At 46.0% G+C, this 25739-nt stretch overlaps 1 protein-coding gene across 1 annotated transcript in view; it reads right to left on the bottom strand.

Annotated features, from left to right (window-relative positions):
• LOC147303112 (cell adhesion molecule CEACAM5-like) overlaps window positions 1-16904 on the bottom strand; it is a 19785-nt gene extending 2881 nt beyond the window's left edge. The window contains exons 1-8 of the mRNA XM_086279776.1: window positions 16758-16904; window positions 16297-16614; window positions 13817-13980; window positions 13572-13701; window positions 9641-9910; window positions 7703-7984; window positions 5122-5376; window positions 3739-3856 (exon numbers count right to left, since the gene is read on the bottom strand). Coding sequence (XP_086135902.1) covers window positions 3739-3856; window positions 5122-5376; window positions 7703-7984; window positions 9641-9910; window positions 13572-13701; window positions 13817-13980; window positions 16297-16614; window positions 16758-16806 — 1586 coding nt within the window. The 5' untranslated portion in view covers window positions 16807-16904. The remainder of the gene's footprint in view (window positions 1-3738; window positions 3857-5121; window positions 5377-7702; window positions 7985-9640; window positions 9911-13571; window positions 13702-13816; window positions 13981-16296; window positions 16615-16757) is intronic.
• Window positions 16905-25739: the final 8835 nt, after the last annotated feature.

The following is a 25739-nucleotide window of genomic DNA, read 5'->3' as shown; positions in this document are numbered from 1 at the left end:
ATTATTAAATAACATACATGTAATGAAATCCTGTTTAAAGGTTCAGCGTTGCTCACACAGAAGATGATTTCTGTGTTCAGCTGTGAGTAACACCTGCAGCAGGAACGAGACGAGGCTCCGTCTCTCTGGGATCTACAGACGAGTTCCTCCTTCCTCTTTCAGCCTCTCAGCACCGCTCGCTTGGGAGAACAAGCCGCACACACGCAGCTCAGCGCTGATGGACGACCTCAGGGAAACAGGAAGGAGGTGGGCAGCGTGCAGAAACCTTTGAACTGCAGGGTGATGGGAGAGACGAGCGGCGACACAAACACACAGAAGACGTGTGCAGACATGACAGCGACATTCCTGCCATTCCCCCGGCACAGGCCCCGCCCCGCTGGGCACGAGCAGCTCCCGGGATTCATTCAGAGGTGAGGAATTTTAAAACCACTGCGTTTGAAAGCTGCTACCTCCCACCGCGCTGCAGCCATCACTCGCTTTGTATCAAGCCCCCGATTGGAGTGGCCGTCAACTCCTCAGCCAATGAAAGGATGTCTAAATGTTTGATTTGAACCTTCTTTTAAAGCCGTCCGGTTTGTCACCAAACTGCATCTCAGCTGCCGCCTGTAATTATGGGAAAGTCGCGCTTTTATCTGGAGAGACGATTCATGGCGCTGCAAAATAACCACAGAGAAATGCTTAATTACAGGCTGGATTTGGAGTCAGTCAGGCTCTGCGGGAGCATCGGCTCACTGCCTGAGCCTGCAGGCCCGACCGGTCAGAGCACTCCCGGTGTTCCCCACTGTCAGGTCTATCCACGCCTGCTCTCACACGGGGAACTCCGGGTTTCATGTGAAACACGACGTTTCCTCAGCGTTGCAGCGACTGCACCTCAAGGCCACCCTGGGCAGAGATGGACGGGTTTCTGGTCTCCGACACAACGAGGTCTGTCGTTTGACATTTGTCCTCAGTGTGGGACGTTTTCATCCAAAACACCACCGGCCTCCCTCCGCAGAGTGGCAGGATGACGGGTGGTGTGTGTGGGTGGTGCCACTCTAACCTGACCTGGAAGCAGAAGTGAACGCTGAGCTGTTCCTCGTGTTCTCGCCACCCTGAACGTCAGCGCTGCACCTGCAGGACTTCAGCCTCTGCGTCGTCCAGTCCTGATCGTGCATGCTTTGAGTCATGGCTGACAGAGCTGCACCCAGGGCTAGCCTCAGCTCCACCCTCAGCTCCACCCTCAGCTCCATCTCTTGACCCTAAATCTGTAAACTGAGACTACAAAACTGGACTTTCCCAAAAAATGGTTTTACTTCACAGCAAACATGTCCATCTTTGTGCAAAGTCTGTGCTAGAAGTTGCACTGTGGGTAATGTAGTCCCCAGACTGTGACAAGAACTGACAAATAAAAGCACACATCACTGATGCTCGACCTGTTCTGCTCATTTCCTCGTGTTTATTCCTGGATTCACAGCTCAGACCAATCTTGTTCTGCAGGTGGGGTGGGGGCGGGGCTTCTGAGCTCACAGTCAGAGCTGTTTTCATGAGATTACCATATTTGGCATATCAGCTCTCCATGACATCATCCAGAGCCTGGAGCAGGAAAAACTGAGATGTTTCGAGGACCTGTGTTTCACTCTCGTACCTTAGTGTAACATTACTGTGAGACTACGTGTACAACAAACTCACACTGTGCAGCGCACAAACAGCATGTTTGTGAGTTTGCACACTCGTCTGTCATCGCCAGTCTTTATCTGCTGTCACTGCCTCGCTCCATCTCTCGCTCGCTCTGGGTGTGTGTGTTTAAGATGCCTGTGTGTGATAGCTGTGTTTGTCTGAACGTACGGTTACTTCCTGTCTTTCTTGTTTTCCACTGACCGACCGCTACAGTCCCACCTACAGCTCCGGGCTCCCACCTGCCCGGCTCGGTGGCCCCGGAGCCTATAGAGACGCTCTACCATGAACCCTCTTTAACCAGGTCAACATGTCCATCGGGGTGTCACACAGCATGGAAGAGAAAGCTCATCAGAGCATGCCCAGATCCTGCTACAGACTCCCACTGACCAATCAGTAGGAGGAAATAATAATACAGATTCCTTTCAGAGAAAACCTTGTTGCTGTTACATTTATTCCTAAAGAACGAAACACCGTGAAAACTGCTTTTCCTTTCCAGGAAATCACCTCTTTAAATATTTAACATTTCATTTACGTCTCCGCCTCTTTCACCAGGGCAGAGCTAACAAAGGTGACCAGCTCCAGGATGACAATCATCCATCCACATCTCCACCGTCACAGGAAGTCATAACAGAACAAAGGCCTCCTGTCACCACATCGGAGGGGTCAGTCCTTTACCCGAGACATCAAGAGGTCCCGTCACATGACAGCGGTCTGTTAAGAAGACTGTGCTCGCGTCCGCAGAGACAAACGGGCTTCCAGCCGCCTGCAGGTGGACGAGAACAACGTCCCCCACCAGGTAATTCTGCTGCTTTCGTGTTTGTGAGATTCCTGCAGACACACTTCATACCTGTTCATTCATTCACTTCCTTGGAACTTCAGGTACCCCCCCCCCCCCCCCCACACACACACACACACATTTCCAAAGGTAACTTCCTGTGTTGCGTTGCTTGGTTTGGCTGCAGTGAGTAATGTGAGTGTGTGCATGCTGGAGGCTGCGTCTGTGACTCATCAGACTGTTCTTTGTTTCAGCAGCGCAGCTTCCTGCTGTGTGTCAAAATGCGATGCGATTGCATCACTCGCTCTGCTTTGGAAGAGCGTGCCGTGACTTCAACTGTAGCACCGTTTAACATATTTGTGTCTGCAGACCTGATTGTTTGCAACAGGGAAGCGTTTCCCCGATGATAGTCTGTCATAAAGTGTTCCTAAAGATACGACCGTGCTGCAGAACTCTAATGTTCTTTCTAGTCTTTACCTCCATCTTACCGGTGGAGGTGCTGCCCCCCATCTGTCGTCTAAGAAACAGCGGCTGCGGCCGGCTTGTGCAAAGGTGACAGTTACTTTTGAAATGGTGCCGAAGGGCGCGGCGGCTCTTTAATATCTGAGTAGGGTACATCTGGGAACATGTTTCAATACGCCGAGGCATGAGAGGAATGAAGTTTCCTGGGAGGTCATGGAGTGGGAGACAGCGGAGAAAAGCACAGAGCGGGGGAGTAACGTTCCTCACGCTGTTTGGACATCTGAAGCACTCTGATGGGAAAAATCAAAATAAGCAGCTGACTCTGAATCTGGAGTCTCTGGAGACTGACTCGGTGTGATCACCCAGCTTCTCCACGTTACAACACATTAGAGCGCTGCTGTGGCTCTAAAGAAACAACAGCCGTGCAAACAGAACATCTCATGAGCTACTGTCACCATGAACGACACAAACACTCTTTCACTGCTTTAAGCTGTCAGCTGCTTTGGGTCCACAGGTGGTGAATCTCACAGATATTTATTTCTGTTTCCAGCTCCACACAAAGTGTTTTTCCCAGTTTGTTGAGGAACAACAGTATCTCAGTCATATCTCGTCAGCCAGTTAAAATCAGGAAACTACCCTCGAGTAAACAGTCTGGTTCAAACAGTTTGAGGCCAACGTTACTATCATTTTCAGCCACAGTGAGACCTGTTTTGTTGGTTTGGTTGGTTCAGCCTCGAAGCAAGGTGCCTCTCCGACTCAGCCGCTCCTACGCCTCATCCCATTGGCTGACCGACGTGCCCCCCCCCGCATGCCCCTTTTAGATATCAGGAAGCAGGAGTACTTACGGGACTTTCTGTCGGCAGTAATGCCAGACGCCTACGACAACGAGGGCCACAGCAATGATGACAGCGATGACGATTCCAGCAATGGCTCCATCTGAGAGACCGTCCAGCGTTCCCTCCCCTGTAAAGACAGTCATTGGTAGTTTAGTATGGACATTCTCTGTGACTGTGTGTTTAAGTATGCATGACTCAGTGTGACTGTGATCTCTAACTCTGATTAATGTACGGGACAGAAGATAAAGGCGGAAACGCAGACCTCATTCCAACATAACAGTAAACAAGCGGCGCACCGCTACACCTCCCCGCTGCTAGCTGGCAAGACTGAAAGTGAGACTAGAGAAGAAGAAAACAGGACGAGTTTAAAAACAGTCTGATAATGTTCGGTTGGTTCAGGGTGGCGTCACCTCGTTAGTCACACTGGCCTGTCCGTGTCACTCCGTTAGATTACTCACAAATAAACAATGGAGCTGATTCAGTTCTTCTTCATAGTAACGGGACGCGATGTTATTTTGGTATTTTGTTTGTGGATTATGACGTTTATATGCTAAGAAAATATGCAACTAGGAATATTTTTTAATCTGCTGTACACCGCTTTGACGTAGAGCATATATATACATACATACACACACATATACACATATATATATATATATGACCCTTATTGTGAAAGGCAAAGACAGGAAGAAGCCTTTTCTGCACAAAACTCCTCGACCAGTCGAAGCCGGACTGTGTCACCCTCAGCTGAAGCTAGCATTAGCTTAACATCGCCTAACATTAGCTTATTGTGCATCTGTAGTTCCCAACTTTGCCTACAAGCTTTGCTCAGGGTGCAGTTTTGTTTTCTCACAACCTGAAAATGTGAGTCACACATTATGTACCTTAATGATCACGTCTTTTAGAAAATGAAGGAAAACCTGTTTATTTTGTTTGAGCATATTAAGCTCGAACACGTAAATCCTGAATTATATCTAACAACAATAATTAGTGATGATTAAAATACAGCTGGCCTTACGTAGAAGAACTTGGTCGACGCTTTTAGGCGTCTGTAATGACCTGAAGAGTTGCACTTGCCATACTTTGCCAGCATTAAAACCTAAACGTGGGGTCATGCCATATGCAAACGACATGAACTGGTTGGGTTTCTTTGAAGCTCTGAGATGATGTCAGAGCTTCAAACAGACGTGGACGTCACGTGCCGGCAGTAAACTCTGACCTGGTGCTTCCTCATTGGTTGAAAAGACAAATATACAAACATAAACGTTCACGCCTGTAAGAATTTAAGAGGAGCGCAAAACTTCAGGCTGTCCCTGCAGGCTGTGCAGCGCTGAGGCAGTGAAGTCTGTATATTCATTGAATGATCAGTCTGGGCTGCATGACGGCGCTCACCTTGGACAGACAGGTTGTGGCTGGTGGAGGTGGTCTTGCTGGTGATGATGTTGTGTGCCTCACATGTGTACGTTCCAGCGTCTTTGTATGTTGCACTTGCAATAATGAACACCGCCGCTGTGGTTGTAGTTGCGGTGCCGTTTAACTTCCAGATGTAGTTGGCAGGAGGAACAGATGCAGCGGAGCAGGTGAGCTCCACTTGCTGATTGACTTCCACGGCTTTCCTAGCCGTTATAGTCGGTTGTTCAGGACCATCTGGACACAACATGACAACACAGCCGGTTTATCGTTTGGATTTAGGTGAAAAATGTGTCAAAATAAGAGCCTGGATATGACAGAAGTAAAACCCAAGATAAGTTATTTTTCTCCATGATTCATAATCACGAACTTGTCTTTACAGCGAACTTAATTATTAGCACGTCGGTCGTTACTCTGACTCTTTACTGATGACCATCAGCTGACAGAGTGTAACCATCCATCCATGAAATATTACGCCCTGGTAGTGAAAAAGGAAACTGTTGTGTGGACTCTGATGTTTCTACTTAAAACCAGGATGTGTGACCTCAGTAGCTGTGTAGTGTAACAGGATCAGAAAGGAGGCGACACAAAAAAAGAGAACCTGAGGTTAAAAACGATCCAAATGCCGTAAACTTCAGTTATGACCAATGTTCCCTCTAATGTTTCATGTCTGAGCGAACACACAAACTCCCTGAGCAGTACCGCTGTGAGCAACAGCAGACGTGAGCACTGTGGTCACGCCAGCATCGAATCCATCCAAGTTACATGTTTATTAAAATAATCAAATCACAGCATTTACATTTCTGTTAGACGACTTTTAATTAACTGCTTCAGCCCACTGACAATGAAAATGTAAAAAAGTCTTGTTCATGACCTGCAGCATGTTAACACTACTGGAAGGAAAAATAACTTCAACTCCAATTTTGAAAACACAACTTTCTTTATTTTTCATAAAGCTCTGACTGTATGATGAGTCTGTGGTCTGGGAGAGAGTCTGTAACTCTGTCTGCAAATACAGTAAATAATGACCAATGCTGGGCAATTAATTATATAGTTACTTCTTCAGAAAAGTTACTGAGTTTTTGCAGCTGTTTACCTAAAAATGCAGCCACGGTGTTTTTAAATAAACATTTCAAACTATTTACAGAACAATCAGCTGTTCTGCATCAAATCTGATGCCACACAAATTATTTGTGCCACTCCAAAAAATAATTTCTGTCCACTATGAGATGAAGGAGAACAACAGCCTGATACCTGCAGGCCTGACAGCAGCAGACGTATCACTGCTGTAACACTCAGCAGGCGCCTCATTGTTCTGACACACACAACAAAACTACTGACTACACACTAACTACACACTGACTACACACTAACTACACACTGACTACACACTGACTACACACTGACTACACACTGACTACACACTGACTACACACTGACTACACAAGATTTGCGCTAAACGTCTCAAACACGCCGTCACTCCTAAAACTTCCCCCATTTCTTAACAACTAGATGCCATGTTTTGATTGGTCGACATGGTACTTTTTTGGACGAATAGGAAAGGGTGGGGGGTTGGTGTTGTCTTTGTTCACAGGCTTTCGAGCGTTTTCCTTATAAAACGCCGTTTTTACCGTTTCTTCTGCAGTAAATATAAACAACGACAGTATTCAGGAAGAAAAGCAAACATTGCAGATATTTTATCATAACTCTGGTTTTACGTGGCCGATCAACACAATTTAAAAACTGGTATAAAGTCCACACTTTGTCCATCAGTTGTTCCGTCTGTCCTGCTCACATCTCCAATGGTTGTCCACGTTGTCATTAACGTGGCTTCACTCCACATCAGCCGCTTTGCTAAAACACCGGCACATAAGGACGCTGTCACAGCCTGTCAGCCACGCTGATTAGCTGCGTATATACGAATGTGAATCGCATCGTTGGCTGGACTGTGGGATAAGGTGGCATCGTTCTGATCCCATACGGGAGCAGCCAGTCACTGACTCACACTGCAGAACAGGATTGTTGAAGTTTTAATGTTATTTTTCACTTCAGGTTAGTTTTTTTGTGCGCAGTGCAGATTTTCTGTGCGGAGGCCGTGCCAGCAGTGTGCAATTGCGCACGCGCGCAGCTTAGAGGGAACATTGGTTATGAGCAAACCTCACTTCTGATTCAGGGACATTTTTCAGTTGGCTCATGTAAAAAGCCTTTTGCAGGTGTAATTAAAGGTGGTACTACCTGATTAGAAACATATGCTCTCGATACACAGACACTGGAAGGTTACTGACAGAAGACTCTTAAATTAAGCACCGGATAGTGAAAGAACACAGTCCAAGGTATTACATCACGATATTCTTTGGAAATAACGACAGTGAATTTAAAAATGGCACGTCTTTGTTGCTGGAGCTGAGCTTACTGTCTCATATTTATACCTGCCGTGGATGGGACAGTGAGTGAGGCGTGTGCAGGACCTCTACTGTCTGACTAACACTGTGTCAAACACAGACACATGAATGCATACAGCCCCACACACATGTTCGAGTATCTCAGCAAAGCAAACACTTACAGACGACCTGCATGTTGTAGTGGGCTTCTTTGCTGCTGACGGCGTTGCTGACCCGACAGGTGAACCTTCCGTTGTCGTCCTTCTGCAGCGGGCTGATCAGTACAGAACTTTCATCAGTGGCAAAAACCACACGAGGGCTGGAAGGCCCAAGAGGTTTACCATCTTTCAGCCAGTCTACCTTCCCCACAGTGCCCCCCGTCGCCTGGCAGCTGAGGTTTGCCGTGCTGTTGCTGGCGATGAGGACACCAGTCGGACCGATGATTTCAACACTCGAGATTCCCTCTAGGAAAATTAAAGGGAGACACAAGGATGATAACGGTCTTCCTGTGTTTATTATTCTGATTTTACTGTGATCATTCTATTTTCTGGCACATATTACATCAATTATTAAAGATACATAAAGAAGTGATCCAAAGTGCAGTAAGGACTGTAAATACAGTCAGGATAGTCCAGGTGTGAGCATGTCTGAGAAAATGACCCCACTCTGCGCCTGATTTACAACCTCGGCAGAGCAAATTCCTGAGATGCTTCTGTCTTAGGAGCGAGTTTGAAGTCTTACCGGTAACAACATGATGTTCGTTTTCTAACTTACGGTCTCGTTCAGCAGAAACAGACAATAGAGTCAGGGCGTGGCAGGCCTTTGACTGACATGCTGCAACAGCGTGAGCATGCCTTTGCCTCCGTGTCTTAGTAACGTCTGATTTCAAAAACAAAAGACGCCGATGGCCGAATGCCAAAACCTCATGAACCAGTGAGCGGCAAGCTGGATCCAACACGTCCCACAATGCAACTGCACAGGGTTTCTGATTAGAGCCACGTCGCCTGCTAAACAAACACGTTCTCACTCCACACCTCCAGGTAGGTTGTCCTGTGATTGGGCGGTACACGACGGCTGCGGCAGCCAATTAAAGTCTGTTTTGTGAGCATCGTGACCTCTGTGGAGGTTGGAGGCTTCGACAAACTAAGAAACCTGATGCTTGAATCCTTAACTCGGACATTTAAAGCTATTAAAAATGAGCATAATTGTAGGAATTCTAAAACTTTGAACTCCGTGTACTCAAACTGACATGATCCCAAAGTAAGGGAAGAAGAAACATCCAACTGAGGGAGAAGAACGGGGCTAACCTTTCATTCTCTCTCTTGTAGTTCAGGCTCTCTTTACCGTTTGCTTTCCACTGATAAGAGCACTAACAGGCTCCGCCTCTTTTTCATCGGCCTGCCATCAGCCCTCTCAGGTGTTTCTGTTATGTTAGTTTCATCGTCTCAGTAATCTTGAGTCATTTTATGATCATTTGGGGGCTTGTCTATGATTTGAAGGCTTATAATCAATGATGTCCATTTTTAATTCACTAAGACTAACACAAGCGTGGCCTAGCAGCTGCTATAACGTTTGTGATTTTTACGCTTTAGGCTACAGTTTATCGTTTCAGCCCGCGAGAACCCTCCGTCATCAACAAAGAGAAACTCCTCAGGGCACAAACATGAAACCCAGCAGGTTTCTCACAGGTCTGCCAGCCCCACAGCACAGCCAGCTTGAAAACAACATCTTTGAAAAACATGAAGAAAACGAGTCCTGGGCTGTAATGACAGACGACTCACATTTTCTGTTAGCACAACGTTTCAACACCTCACAGGTGAAAACTGTGACGAAGGTCACGAGCACTTATTATGACTCATCCTTTAAAAGCCTCGGACAGAGAAAAGAGCAGGAGTCCTTCAGTCTGCCTGACTGGCTTTTATGTTCCTGGATACTCAAAATAAATAAATATATATATATATTATTTTCCAGTGTAAGAAAATCAGCACTGCTCAGTGTCAGCCATTCTTGATCTTCAAAACTGACTAGGTTACTTTTAAACATGTAACACTGTCAAAAGTGTTAATTTAACACTGGAGATTTTGCTGTGTACAATGACCCCACTCAGCCACGTCACTCACCCATAATGGTGAAGGAAACAGCCGGGGAAGGGACGCTGCGTTTGCTCTTGGGATTTTCAGCCCGACAGGTGTAGTTAGCCGCCTCCGTGTACCCTTTGATCATATCCAGAGTGAGGACGGAGCTGGAAGTCTCGATCCTCATCCCGTTATAGTACCACGTGAAGGAGGCGGGCGGCAGGGAGCTGGCCGAGCAGGTCAGGTTGAACGTGGAACCAGCCTGGATGAACTTGGGTGGATTTGCAGGCGTGATGGTGACATCATCAGGTCCGTCTGTGGAGAGGGGGAGTGCAACATGACTGTAAACAGTTTGTACTTCATCATTAAACCGACTGACAAACCAGCAGCTCTAATCGCCAAGATGGCAGCAGCAGAAACGTGATGGGTGGAGTCAGTGACTACATCCTTTCATGTGACATTAATACAGAATGACTGCAATAATTCCCTTTTACTTACTTTCCCTTATTGTTTGATAATTAGTGCTCAGAGATTATGAATGAAGTTATCTTTTCCCCACCAGTAAAACTCATCTCACCTCATCTTCATCGCTTTGTAGACCTGCAGGAATAACGAGCTAACAAATCAAGCACAGTCGTCCAGGCCTGAGACAAACTACTGCTTTAGAACAAACTCCATATGGTTGATTGTTCTCCTTTAAAACACCACAGTGAACACAGTCCAGCATATATTTGCTCGTTGTGACTCCAGCTCTACAAGAACAGCTTTTCCAGGCTTGTAGAGAAACAGATTTCGCCCCCATGGCTAACTGGGAGTTCCTTCCAGACCCGATGAAGCCGTCAGCTTCATATTAATGAATAACAGAGTTCAGCAGCAGTCGCTGTGGCTTTTCGCTGCCTCTCAGGTTAGTCATGCAGGAGTGGAAGTGTGTACACAGTGTGGTTAGCACAGACTGAGAGGGCGCGCCGTGCAAACACACAAACACACACATGCCTGCGTGTGTGAGTAGCAATGGTCACGTCTCACCCAGCAGTGACACCTCTGTGCTTACTGAGGACTTTAAATGCCGGGGTGTGAAGGACCGACCGGGCCTGACTCATGTTTGACCTTTGTTGTGCGGCAGGTGTGGAGCTCATTCGCTCATTCAGGTGCAACGTTACAAACAATGTAAGAGTAAAGACCGGGCTAACTGTCCAACTGCCACAGCTAACAGGAAATACCTGTACAGGAATGCTAAATATGCAGGTGTCACGAAACATGCCAGCATTAAGAGTATGCATCAGAGAGCCCTGAAACAGCAGGTCCCCCTCACAGCTGAGCTCGCTCTTTGGGAAACACAAATGTGAGGGCAGCGAGCATTTGCACGTGTAGCTGAGATAAACAGCACTGCATATATTTGATTTGTTATTATTTAAATGGAATTTGTGTAATACTAAGGTTCCACATGTCACTGTTACAGTGGGGCACTAATCAGTGGGACACCGCTAGTAAACATGTTGCATGTGAAGGTTCCCAAAGTGCTTTTGATTACTTTGAAAGAGGAAAATAGGAATGGAACCTGCTTCTTATCCATTAAACGCTCCTTTATGTGTTTTCACTTGTGCTAAAGGGAGGAGCTGCCAGAGGTGTGGACTCGAGTCACATGACTTGGACTCGAGTCAGACTCGAGTCATTAATTTTATGACTTTAGACTTGACTTGAAAAAATGTTCTAAGACTTGTGACTTGACTTGGACTTTTACACCAATGACTTGGGACTTGAATTGGACTTGAACCGGTTTACTTGAAAAGACTTGATATTTTACCCCAAATATAAAATTTAACATGCATATTATATAGAGATTGAAAATGTGACGTCATTCACGGGTAGAACCGCAAAGGATTCTGGGAACTCGTGGCAAGCGGTACTAGCGCACGCAGGCTTTCAATTAAAATCAGTCACACAGCGATAAAAAGAAACACAAAAATGTCAAGAAGCTGTTGTATTATTAACTGCAATAGCCGGTCGCATGACAGCCACGGGAAGCCGACGGGTAAAGAGATCGGTTGTTATCGGATTACGTCGTTGAAGAGAAATTGTTCGAGCCATGTTTCCGAAGTAACAAAGACGACGGATGGCCTGGATTGCAGCCATTCAAAGACCAAATATAACGTCCCAGAACACTCCAGCTCACAGGTTAGTCTGCTCCAAGCATTTACACGAAGGTCAGTGTTTTTTAGTAGTTAATACGTCATTTTCTTAACATAATTGGTGATATAGGTTACAAGCAAGTCTGGCGCTGAACAGAAATTGTCGCGCTATGCTCCTTTATTTATTGTGCATAAATAGTGAATTGTCCTGACACAATATTGCGTTTCGCTTCTGTTATTATGGTACATTGACAAAAACATATACTTTTATTCACAGGATAAAACAGGTTTTTTGTATCACTAATTGCCCAGTACGATTACAGCATACAGTATTATTGTCACTGCTACATTTCTGTGATGCTACCAGAAATTATTTCCACTACTAATTAATTACCGTTGAGCTCAAAGGTCCTATTAATAAACGGTTAAGGAATGTGTATTTATGACGACGATTTGTGAGACTGGTAAACTTATGATACGTACGATGGTCTTTCGTTCTACACGGTGCATTTCAAGGTCCTGCACCCATCCGTCGGTAAACTGTACCTGGGCTTGTTGCAGTGACCTGAAGTTACTAAACTTCATGAGTGTATGCACTCACTCCAAGAACCGTATGATTATAAATATGCATATAAATATGCTAAGATGAGATAGCTGACTTCATCTAACTAGCAAATGTTGTCCAGGCTACGTTGGTGATACAGTTTTTTTTAATGTGTATGATATTTTTGTCATGCGATTTTAAAGCCGGTCCTACAACCGCATCCAAGAATAACATGCAGCTTATCTCAGAACTGTCGGTGAAAATTATTCTTGGAGCTAGGTTTAATTGAGCTGCATTTTAAAGAGGTGCAATTTCACAATTTGTGTATATTTTCTAAGTTCACTATTTTGTCATGTGTTGAGAAAAACACAGATTAAAAAATTACATGGTCTAATATTTACATTTAGCATAACTGCAACATTATTTTTTTCGTTTTTTTTTTAAAGACTCGAAAGGACTTGAAATTCAAAATTTCAGACTTGTGACTTTACTTGGACTTTTACACCAGTGACTTGAGACTCGACTCTGACTTGCCTGACATTACTTAAGACTTGACTTGAGACTTGAGGATAAAGACTTGAGACTTACTTGAGACTTGCAAAACAATGACTTGGTCCCACCTCTGGGAGCTGCTGCTGTGTGGGTCCACTGATGTTGCTGCTGCTGCATTATATCTTTTATAATGTAAAGCCAGTTTTGCAACCAATTCCTGTTTGTAATCACAACGCAGTCTGCCATTAGATATCTGCTCCAGGGCGGTGATGAGCGCGCAGTCGTTAAATGACGACGGCTCATCTTTCAGAAAACTGCAGTCGGGACTTTTGTGGCAATCTGCCAAACTAGAATTTGTGTTAATCTGTGTTTTGATGCGAGGTCGGTGATAGACGGGAGGTCACGAGATGAGCGGGAAAATAAGCCCACGGCTTTCATGTCACGACACGTCAGCAGCCGAGGACGTCTTTCCAAGAAAACTGCAGTTTTTGTGGAACAGCAGGTGTGTATTACAGTTCCAGTTTCCCCCTCTGGGGACAAAAACACCTCCTTACACGTCCAACGCTCGCTGACTTCCACGGCCAGCTTCCAGCTTTCTAAGAGCTGAGCACAGACCTGACGGGGCTGAGCAGCTGAAACCGTCTGCTGCGAGGATGCAACCTCAGCCGTGCTTCCACATCTGCAGAAACTCGGCGGATTCTCTGCTACACTTCCTGTTGCGTTTGCTGCATGTCTGCCGAGTAACACCCAGACTAAAAGCCTCTGGTATTGTGCTCTGAACGGTGTCATGCAGTCCGGCTGCAGTACTTACAGTAGACGGTGAGGTTGAAAGGGGTGGTGGTAGATTTCGTTGTCAGCGAGTTAGATGCTGTGCAGTAGATCGGACCCACCAGGTCCGTCCTCAGAACATTTTTGATGGTCAGCACGCTGGACGAGTTCGTCTGCGATACAAACCCGAGGACAGAAGACAAACAATGAGGATGACTCAGGTAGAAGTGAAACACCGACCCAAAGATTCACATCAAACAACGCAGAAACAATCAGGGTTGAACTGACCTTTATCTCTGTGATGCGCGTGCCGTCGACCACGATGGGCACGCTGCCGTTGATCCATTTGAAGCTGAGCGAGGAGCCTATAGCGCTGCAGGTAAGAATCACAGTGCTGTTGTATTCAATGGCATCAGGGACGTTGGACTTGATGTCCACGTTGGAGACGGGCTCTGCAGGGAGGAACCAACACAGCAGCAGAGGACAGCATGAGCACAAACGTTCTTTCTGATTTTTTAAGGATTTTTCTCCTCGCAGCTTCCAAGAATGAATTGTTATTTTACATTTTGTCCTACCATCACTTTCTCTGAATACTCCACACCTTTTTGTCTGGCAGAAATGAGCTAAACACACCCAGCTACATCGTTTCTCCTTTGAATGAGGGCCTTATGGACGGTGCAGAAGCAGATTAAGCACTGCTGGATTGTTGGTTTAAGGCCAACGTTTGCATCACCTCCTCGTTTGTAGATGATGACTAACCAAGTAAGCATCGCCATAAAAGCTGAGCAGAGTTAAAGCAGCCTCTGTGTGCGAGTTAGAGCAGGTTGGGGATCTCAGCGAGGTCTACTAGCACTGCCTGCTGCCTTTGGCTCTCAGAGAGGGGAGGCCGACTCAGAGGACAAACATAAAACATTACTTCCTTTTCTAATTGGTTGTGAAGGACACAGGTTTGATTGGGTCGAGCCTGCTCAGGCCTTGCACTAGTTTGGGACTGTGTCAGGGTGTGTTAAGGCGAATATTTCCACAGATTAAAATTAATCAGCATCTTTATTTGTGAAATCCTACTACAAATGAGCAGCCAGCGGCGCAGGCCGGCTTCTCTTCATACAATTGTGCTCTGAAATCGTGATGAAGACGAAAGAGAAACAGAAGCAACCGGCTCGACTCGTTTGCAGTAATCCTGGAGCTACTGTTCACTGGTGATTAAGCAACAGTGGGTGTGTGGGAACGCAAAGGAGTGGAAACCAGTCGGCCTTCAGGAGCTTCACACCATCGCTACTTTGAGATTACTGTTCTAGGATAGCTTGGCTGATAACAGATAAGCTGACTGATCCACAGGAACATTAAAGATCCACTCTGGTGCAAAGAGAGTCAGTGGGTGTGGATATTTGAATTTGTGTAATTACTCCAGAAACTGCTTTACTGATTTTATCAGGCAACAAAACCAGCACATGATATAGATCCATAATAACTAGAGTATTATTGGTCACCAGAGGTACAGGAGACAGAGAGACATGAGGGCACAGCTAACATGAAGGAAGCTGTTTGTGTTTCTCTGATTTCACTGGTGATTCTACACATGCAGCTTTTATGTCCCCGTAACAGCAATCAAGTTAGTCTTCTCTAACGTGACCTCCAAAATAAGAGCCTGTAGGCATGCTGGCAGGCTGAGTGGCAGGATGTTCCTGTTGGAGGTTTGTCATAGTTACAGCCAGCTCAGATCACCTAATGATGCTGCTACTTTACAATCTAGCGCACAGATCAGTATGAAGCCAAGCTCTCTAAGCCAGCCCACAGCTGCTGCTGCACCTGCAAGCTGCTTTGTAACCCACCTCCACTCACAACAGAGCTCCAGCCATGAGGAGAACATCAAGCATCCACCACACATCCACACTGTCTGTGCACCACACACTCTGCTCCTTCTTGTTATCACATCCTCATCATCGAGCAGCTGCAGAGCAACACGAGCAGCGCTGCTGTGGTGACTGTCAGCCTTACTCTCCTCCTTATGCTGGTTTGGGTCTCCAGCAGCTGCTGAAGGACACACCTTGTTTTTGAATGTGAGGTCAGAGCATCAGAGCTGACACACACACACACACACACACACACACACACACACACACACACACACACACACACACACACACACACACACACACACACACACACACACGTGTTTTCACATCTTCGTGGGGACGTCTAACTGACCTAATGCTCTCCCCAGCCCCTGACCCTAACCCTGGGCCTAAACCATAACCTAACTGTAACCCTGACACTCAAATCACGCAGCTGAGTACACACGGCCACACTGACTGGAAGGTGCAGCGTCACGAGCCACGCCCTCACACACTGCTGGTTATTTGAAATGAACAGAGTTGTAAAGGAGCTCGCGCACCGGCAGTGTCGCGTTCACCTGTGACAAAGCAAACTTTTCCTCCTCCAGACTGCAGGGATAAGCAGGCGTGGCTCGCAGCTAAATCCCAACCAAACTGAATTTAGAAAAGTGGGCATTTTACGGGCAGCTGTCCCGTGGGTACGTTATAAGCCCCAAACTACACGAAGACACTTTCTGTATTTAATAATCGCGCCAGCACTGCTGGGTTGTTGGTTCGAAGCGACTAATGAAACACAGGGAGGAGGTGGTCACGTACAGCAGTCTGTTCCTCACCGTGATCAGCTCCGCACTGCTGCAGTCTCACAAGCTTCCATTTGTCTGAAGCCACACCTCTGCAGGTAACCGCACAGGTATGGCACACATTACTACTCACCGACCACCTGAAGTTTAGTCTCTCCGACTAGAGTGGCATCAGATGTTATCACAGTGACGGTATAGTCCCCGCTGTCCCCAGGCTTCAGGGCGGACAGGGTCAAGGAGCCGTCGGTGGGGTTAAGCGAAACTCTCCCCGTGTAAGCTGCAGTCACTCTCAAATTTCCACCAACAAATGTAGCCACACCATTTAGGCTATTGAAAACCCAGGTTATGACGTCGAGGTTCTGGCTTGTAATCGTAGTTTTCAGGGTGACATTTCCCCCCACAAGTGCAGACACGGGACCTTCGGGCAGAATGTCCTGCCCCACGCAGCATCCTGCAGAGAACAGCCCACAGAGGCACATTAGACAATAATAATAATAATAACGAGAGTCAGGGAGAACATGTGCACACAGTAAAACTACGAAAAGCTCATGAAGCAGCGGAGCGCACGGAGCGCTCGGAGCTTAATCCTCTCACCGAGCAGCGGCAGCAGGAGCAGGAGCGACTTCAGGGAGAGCGGATCCATCCGGACGGTTCAAGTGTTCCCAGCAGAGAGAGACACGGAGGAGACGCGGCAGTACCTGCTGCTGTTAGAGGGATACACCCAAAGGTGAACGCGCACACGCAGACTCCCTATTTATATGCAGCCCGCCCTGCGTCACTCTTCCTGTTTCTTAAAGAGTTTAGATTTAAACCCTCCCACCTCCGCGCTCAGGTGCACCCCCCCCCCCCACACACACCTTACCTCTGAGACCACCGAGCGCGGTCTTCTGCTCGTCCCCCGGCCCCCTGTGCTCACGGTGTGTCTTTACTTTGGGGGTTCTTGTGTTTGTTTCTGGTGTTTTTGGACACTGAGTGATTCCTAATAAAGTGGATATAACTCGTGACTTTACTGTTAGAGTCGTTTCCTGGAAATCAAACAGCATCTGCGGATGTTATGAAATGAACGTTGGATGAATGCATCATGTGTAACGCATCAAAGGCATGTCAGACACTTATGAGTTAGCCCATCTCTAACCATAACTGTGGTTGAATAGACGCACAAAGAAAGTGGACCTGCAGTTCAGTGAGGCGATGCTTCCACCCAGTGGAGAGACACTCAACGTGGAGCTGCGCTATCAGCTGCAATGATCACACTAACACCTGCATGAAACTTTGTGGAAGTGAACAGGAAGCAGGCAGAATTCATTACACAGAAGTGTGTCCGCATTACGCCAGGGCCGAGTCCAACACAGTTTACCTTTGCAATGCATTGAAGTGTTTTCTATGACCTTATTCAAAAGGGTAAACTTGTATATATCCTAGGGTGACCATATTTTGATTTACAAAAATAAGGACACTTAGCTCAGTCATGAAGAACTTGCTTAAAGAAACATATTTAACATATTTAAACGACACCTCTGTGCGGTTAATGAATTATGAAATAAAATATGTCATATAGGTTTTACAAGTCAACAAGTGCAAAACAAAATATCCTCTGGAATTAAATAGTGATACAGAAATAATGGCTCATCTGCATAAGAAAAATTACCAGTATTGGGTCGGTATGAGGGCTGGACTGGGACAAACAATTGACCCGGGCATTTTGACTAGAGACCGGCCCAGCAGGTATTACAGGAGAAGCCATAAAGCCTTTGAATGAAAACGAACGCTGCTGTGACAGTGATGTACAGTCTTGTTGGTTTATGTATGATTTCTATACATTTTACATCATATGACCACTTTGGTTGTAAGATTCAGATAATAATTTAATAAAAGCGAGATATTGTTAATGCTCTACCTGCCCCCCTGGCAACACTTTGCTAGACCCGCCCCTGCACAGTTACCAGCTGTCAGCTGCTTAGAAAAGGATCCTGGTGTTATTTGTCTCTCAGAAACAGTTCATAACTTCAACTCATTCATGTCACCTAAAAGGTAAACCTGTTTCTCCATCACCTGTTCAGCTCTGATGATCCAGTAAGGACATCTCCTGGTTTCATCTTCATGTTTCCCTCTCACCACATATCCAAACCGACATCATAACACCATCAGTAACATCATAGCACCACCCAACTGTATAGAAACTCCATCATGCTAGCTAGTACGCAGTACGAGTTATTGTAACTGACTGTAAAAAGTCAGCACAACGAAAATAAACTAAACTTGGTTTATATCTGACCCAGATGGACTGCAGGTCATAACTTCTTACCTGAAGTTCAGTTCACCTGACACTCGGACCGGCGGCCGCCTCAGGTCTCTGCTCCTGCCTCCCCTTCCCTCATCCACCTGCTGGCCTCTGTGGAAGCTCCACCACAGCCACCACCAAACAGCTGAGTTATTTTTACACATCGACCTGCATCTGGCCAATCCAACACCTTTCATTGTTTATACCGTTACAAAAACAACAACAACAGCAACAACAAAACCATCGGTCTGTAAAGCTATGGTCGGTACGAGGGAAATTTCTTTTGCAGTTCGTCTGATAAGATGCACTTGCACTTTGGGATCTTTTAAACATCATTAGGCGCGTTGCTGCGCGTTGTCAGTCCCGCCTGTGAGCGCAGAACAAGCACTCACAAAGCAGCAGTTCGGGGATGATGTCTCACAAATTCAAATTTTATTTGTCACGTACACAGTCATACACAGTACGATATGTAGTGAAATGCTTGGGCCCTCTGTCAGAATACAGGAAAGCCCAGACATTTTTATCAGTCCCCCCGGACGCCCGGATAGAACGTGAAAAGTGGACATGTCCGGGGGTAAGAGGACGGTTGGTCACCCTAATATATCCCATATTCAGAACACATAATGTGAAATGTGGTTTGTTGCCCAGGGCAACACCGTGGCATAGTTGTGCAGACAAGGAAAGAGCGTATCCAAAGCTTTACTGAGGAACGGAGAAACAGCCTCTTCCCAATTAAAAAAGACAAAACACTCTCTGCTACGTTCTCGGTCCGTCTTTGGGGTGGAACAAATCTCAGCCATGAAATTTTAAAGCAGCTCTGAAGGAAAAAGCAGTTCAGCCTGATACGGGCAAGGTGCATCGTGTGGGTATGAAGGCCTCTAGAATGCCTTTCTTATCACAGCAGTGCAGTGAGATACAGAGCATCTCTTGCTCAGTGCAAACATGTGGGAGAAGAAACAGTATTTGTGCTGTGGTTTCAGCAGGCATTAACACACACACAGGATCACCGGAGAAAAACATACAGAACAAAATGCAGCAGTATATGGATGTTAGGTATTTTAGTACCATGGTAGCATTTACTGGATATTGTTTTATAGTGACATTATGCAGGAAAACTCTGTCATTCAATAAGGCCCCTTTGTTTTAGTTATTTTTCTCTCTGACCCAAGAATTGATGTGTAAGACTCACAGGCTGGTACCCCAAGGTCGAAAACACCACAGAGATGAGACCACTTCCTTACTCCCATCCTCCCTTTTTCTTTATCTCCTGGAAAAGGCTCGTTAAAGGCTAGGTGGTTTGTTTCAGAATTCACTGATGAAAGAACTCTGTATTCTATGTCTAGGAGTGTATTTTGCTGGGATGATCATAAATTGTAGCTGAGCTGATAAACTACACACAGGATACTTCTTTGCTCACAAGGCAGGAAGACGTTTCCTTATTTGGTCTGTACCGGTTTGAACTGGGAAAGCTGACACACGAACCTTTTTTCATCTATATAAACTGCTGTGTATCAAATAAACCTTTGAGTCGATTTGGGAAGACAACCTGAAGCAGTCTGTGTTTCCTTGTTCTCCCAAGCTGCTCCCGACGTCGTAACTAACCCAGCTGAATGGCATACCTGAGTGTTACTTTAAATAATTAGGAATCTTAGAAGGAAAGGACAGAACTCTGCTTATCGCTCACGCCACGGAGGAAACCCGGGAAGGCAATTTCCTTCAATTTTGGTGTCAGAAGTGGGATGGCTGACAGAAGGTAAATATGCGTCTTTCATATTTATATAAAGACCTATTATACCTCTCTCAGTGATCGATCCATAAAGAAACGGGATATGCTGACGAAGTTTCACTTAGTGATCCAGAGAGATACACTGACGACTTCCTCAGTCCCCGAATAAAGTAAATTAACCCTTGTGTGGTGTTGGTGGACACAGGAAGTTGCCTGTTGTCTTAAATACTTCTCGTTAAGTGAGAAGTTGCTCACTCAGAAAGAGTGACACAGGAAGTTGCCTGTTGTCTTAAATACTTCTCGTTAAGTGAGAAGTTGCTCACCAAAGAGTGACACAGGGAGAAGTAAGTTGAACGGGTCTCACAGACCCGATTACCATACAAGGGTTAAAAGCAGTAAATTAAAAGCAGAAAGACACAGGAAGTTGCCTGTTGTTTTACGAGAAGTTGCTCGTTAAGCGAGAAGTTGCTCGCTAAGTGAGAGTTGCTCACACAAACAAAAAATTGCTAGCAATAAATTTAAAGTGACCTCAGCTGTGCCGCAGCGAAAATACTAACATAAATCCTCCTAGCGTGTAAACCCCTCTGGAAATCACTGAACATGGGTCAGAATAATTCAAAGACCACAGACAGGTCCGATAAAAAATCTAAAGTACCTGTAAAACCAAAAAATTAATAAAATACAAAATAAAGTCTCAAATAACGGCTCAGTATAACTCCCATTTCCGGTTACGTGTAACCTACGTCCGCGAATCGGTGAAGACGTCCATGATCACGTATCCAGAACATGCGGGAGTGCTTATGTGACTGACTTTGTTTACAACTTAAGAAGTTCAATGCATTCTAATTTATTTCCGGAGCCTTATCCCGAACGATTATCGCCAGAAAACAGGTCAGTAGTGTGGTGTATTCATAATTGTCTCTGGTACATTTGTTGTATGGGCAGTATGTGTTCACTGTTTGATTGTGTAATTACGTGTTACGCACTGGCAATGCATGCCGGTAGATGGTAATACAGGAAGTAAAGAGATGGTCTTACCGCACACAGTGGTCCCGCGTACTTATTCAGATTCAGAGTAAGAATCACACATGGTGTCAGAAGTGCTGTGTGACTCGTAAGACTCCATACATCTGCCGAGTGTGAGGAGAAGGGGAAGGTGGAAACAAAATGCCGAATGACGACGTAGACGATCGTCCGAGGGCAGGAGTTAGCACCGCGGCTAGCACTCCCAGCGCTACGTTTAGCATCCAACCACCGGAGCCCTTTGATTTTTCCAAACCACACGAATGGACAAGATGGGTCCGTCGCTTCGAGAGATTCCGTCAGGCAAGTAATCTGTCTGCGAGCTCGGAGGAAAATCAAGTGAACACTCTCATATATTGTATGGGAGACGAAGCGGATGACGTCCTGAGAGGACTAAAGTTAAGTGATGTAGACCAACGGGACTATGCTAAAGTGAGAGATAGCTTCCACAACTTTTTCATTGTCAGGAAAAATGTTGTTTATGAGCGCGCACGTTTTAATATGCGCAAACAAGAGCCGAATGAGACTGTTGATGCATTCGTGACTGCCTTGCATGCATTAGCAGAGCACTGTAACTACGGACCGCTCCACGATGAGCTGATAAGAGACAGAATAGTAGTGGGCTTGGCCGACACGAGGCTGTCTGAGCGCATGCAGATGGAAAAAGACTTGGACTTGGATAAAGCTATAAATATGGCCAGGCAGTCAGAAGAAATCAAAAAGCAACAGTCAGCTTTGAGAAGTGAAACAAATGTAATGCATGTAAATGCGAAAACAGTTGACAGAGTGATACAAAAGCACGACAAAACAAAGTTCAACATGTTCAAAAATAAAACTGTCAAAACACAACAGCAATATAGCAAGAGACAAAGTAACAAATGCTACAAGTGCGGAGGCTCTCCACATCCGAAACCTGAGTGCCCAGCAAATGATGCAAAATGTCATTTATGTGGAAAAAAAGGTCACTACCAGCGAGTCTGCAGACAAAGCAAGACAGTGCAAAGTATTGAGGAGGAAGAGGAGCAAGGTTTCTTCCTAGGCTCAGTTTCCAGTGACGGCCAGGCGTGGACAGCCAACATACAAGTGAAAGATGCAAAAATCACTTTCAAACTGGATACTGGAGCAGATGTGACTGTAATAGCTGACTCGGACTTATCAAAGATTTTTGCTAACGAACACAGACCAGTTCTCCAGCAGCCAGAAAAACCTTTGTTAGGCCCTGGAAAAACACCACTGGACGTTGCAGGTTTTACAAAGCTACAGCTCAACTACGGAGCGAAACAGACAACAGAGAAGGTCTATGTTGTAAGAAACCTGAGCACTCCACTGCTAGGCCTGCCCGCCATTACAGCTCTTGGCCTGCTGGTGCGAGTTGACGCGGTTTCAATGGACACTCTGAAGACTACTTACCCTAAACTTTGCAATGGTCTAGGGAAAGTGCAGCGGGCCTATCACATTAAACTCAAACCGAATGCTGTGCCGTACTCACTCAAAACTCCGCGAAGGCTTCCTCTGCCTCTGATGGGAAGGGTAAAAGAGGAACTCCAACGAATGGAAGAGCTTGGTGTCATTACCCGAGTTGAGGAACCAACGGATTGGTGTGCCGGCATGGTTGTTGTTCCAAAGAAAAACAGCCCTAGGCTAAGACTTTGCGTAGACTTTACCGGACTAAATGAGTATGTGTGCAGGGAAAAATATGTGCTGCCATCGGTTGAACAAAGTCTCGGAATGCTCGCAGGAGCCAAAGTGTTTAGCAAACTGGATGCCAACATGGGCTTCTGGCAGATTCCCCTGTCCGATGAGTCTGCCAAACTCACCACCTTCATCACACCCTTTGGGCGGTTCCACTTTAACCGCCTACCGTTTGGGATCAACTCAGCGCCCGAACACTTTCAGCGCATGATGGCGGAGGTCATCGAGGGTCTCGAAGGAGTGGTGTGTCACATTGACGATGTGTTGGTGTGGGGACGTAACCATCAGGAGCACGATTCCCGTCTCCATGCTACACTGCAAAGACTGGAAAAAGCAGGCATAACGCTGAATGTTGAAAAATGCGAGCTCTCCCAGAGCAAGGTTGCTTTCTTGGGTCACATCATAGCGGATACAGGAATCAGTCCTGACCCGAAGAAAACGGAGGCAATTACAGAAATGACAGAGCCAACTAATGTGTCAGAGTTGCGCAGTTTTCTGGGCATGGTGAATCAAGTGGGCAAGTTCATCCCCCATTTAGCTGAAAAAGACAAAGCCCTGCGAGATCTTCTTTCCAAAAAGAACGCATGGTATTGGGGAACTGACCAAGTGAGAGCTTTCAAAACATTACGAGATGCCCTGACCTCACCCCCAGTGCTCGCAATGTATGACCCCAACAGAGACATTAAAGTATCAGCAGATGCTTCATCCTATGGTCTTGGAGGTGTTCTTTTGCAGCTGTGGGAAGAAGGATGGCGACCAGTGGCGTATGCATCGAGGTCCCTTTCTCCTACAGAACAACGATACGCACAAGTGGAAAAAGAGGCACTGGCATCTACATGGGCGTGTGAGCGTTTTCGTGATTTCCTGATTGGTAAACATTTTTGTCTTGAAACGGACCACAAACCTCTCGTTTCCTTACTGGGAGGACAAGCTCTGGATCTCTTGCCACCCAGGATCCAGCGATTCAGAATGAGACTCATGCGTTACTCGTACACTGTGCAGTACGCCCCAGGGAAATCGCTCTGGACAGCAGATACTTTGTCCCGCTCACCTCTGAAAAAACCAATGAACCTGTCAGACAAAGAGCTAATGGAAAGCACAGACATATATGTCGACAGTATTGTAGCAAACATGCCTGTCAGTTCATCATATATGCAAACACTGAAGGAACAACTGAAAAGCGACAGTGTGTGTGCTCGCGTCATGGACATGTGCACCGAAGGCTGGCCAGAACATGCAAAACAAGAGCCTCTACTGCGAAATTACTGGCCTGACCGAGCCACGCTCACTGTTGAAGACGGCCTTTTGTTAAAAGACACACGGCTTGTCATTCCTTCAGCAATGAGAAACGAGGTGCTGGAAAAACTTCACGAAGGACACCGAGGTGTTGTAAAATGTAAAGCTCGTGCACGCCAAACAGTGTGGTGGCCCGGGCTGAGTCAACAAATCTCTGAGATGCTGCTCAAGTGCAAAACGTGTATTCAAGAAAGACACAATAACAGTGAGCCACTCATGCCAACAGAATACCCTGCCCGCCCATGGCTGAGAGTGGGCACAGATCTTTTCGAGCTGGGAGGGAAAACTTACCTTCTCGCTGTTGACTATCACTCTAGATTTGTTGAGATTGCTTTGTTAAACAGGACAAAATCAAACGATGTCATTACTCACCTGAAATCTTTCTTTGCCCGTCACGGCATCCCAGAGGTCCTCATGTCTGATAATGGGCCACAGTATTCAGGTCAAATCTTTACAGACTTTGCAGCAGCATACGGCTTCAAACACATCACAAGCAGCCCCAAGTTTCCACAAAGTAATGGAGAAGCAGAACGTGCTGTGCAGACTGTAAAAAATCTTCTGAAAAAAGCAGCTGATCCTTATCTAGCTCTTCTTGCCTATAGAGCTACACCACTGCAGTCCGGATACAGCCCTGCAGAGCTTTTAATGGGCAGACGTCTGCGAACCACACTGCCGATGCTTCCATCGCAGCTGGAGCCCACACTGCCGGACAACGCACTGCTCGCTCGAAAGGAAAGGGAGAAGAGGATGATGGACATGGCAAACTTCAACAGGCGCCACCGCGCAAAACCTTTATGCAGCCTGTCCCCAGGAGAGCAAGTTTGGGTGACTGATGTCAAAACGACAGGCACTGTTATCCAAAATCACTCTACACCCCGATCATACACAGTGGAGTTACCACAAGGGACTGTGAGGCGTAATCGTGTGCATTTGATTCCTTTAAGTTCACCTGTGCATGAACCTGCTAATGTGCCTGTGTTGCAGAAGCCTCAAACACCCAGTGTGATCCCTGCTACACCTGTTAACACTGATGTGGTCAGAACCAAGTCAGGGAGGCCAATAGTTAAACCTAAAAAGTTAGATCTGTAAGACAAAAAAAAAGGTTGTTGTTATGTAACTGTGTTATAAGGGTTTTGTAGAGCACAGTAAAATAAAGCTAAAAAGAGTTGTTAAGAAAAGAAAAACAAAAGGTTAAAAATGTAATGCAGATTGTTTGCCAGATGTTCTTGTATGGCTTTGAAAAAGAGAAGTTCTGTCCTGAGAAAAGGAATATTCTGTTTTTGTTTAAAAGGGGAGATGTGGTGTATTCATAATTGTCTCTGGTACATTTGTTGTATGGGCAGTATGTGTTCACTGTTTGATTGTGTAATTACGTGTTACGCACTGGCAATGCATGCCGGTAGATGGTAATACAGGAAGTAAAGAGATGGTCTTACCGCACACAGTGGTCCCGCGTACTTATTCAGATTCAGAGTAAGAATCACACAAGTAGAAATGTTGAATATCATTTGTGATAAGAAAAGTAGTCTGCTTAAAAAGTCCTGTAGAAAATATATGA

This window comes from Aulonocara sp. 'chitande type north' Nkhata Bay, linkage group LG22 (genome assembly GCF_057382095.1).
Source record: "Aulonocara sp. 'chitande type north' Nkhata Bay isolate Kocher_YH1m ecotype deep benthic linkage group LG22, A_spYH_male_GT1.1, whole genome shotgun sequence".
NCBI lineage: Eukaryota > Metazoa > Chordata > Actinopteri > Cichliformes > Cichlidae > Aulonocara > Aulonocara sp. 'chitande type north' Nkhata Bay.
The sequence above is the reverse complement of the archived record's forward strand: the minus strand, read 5'-3'. Positions and strand labels throughout refer to the sequence as shown.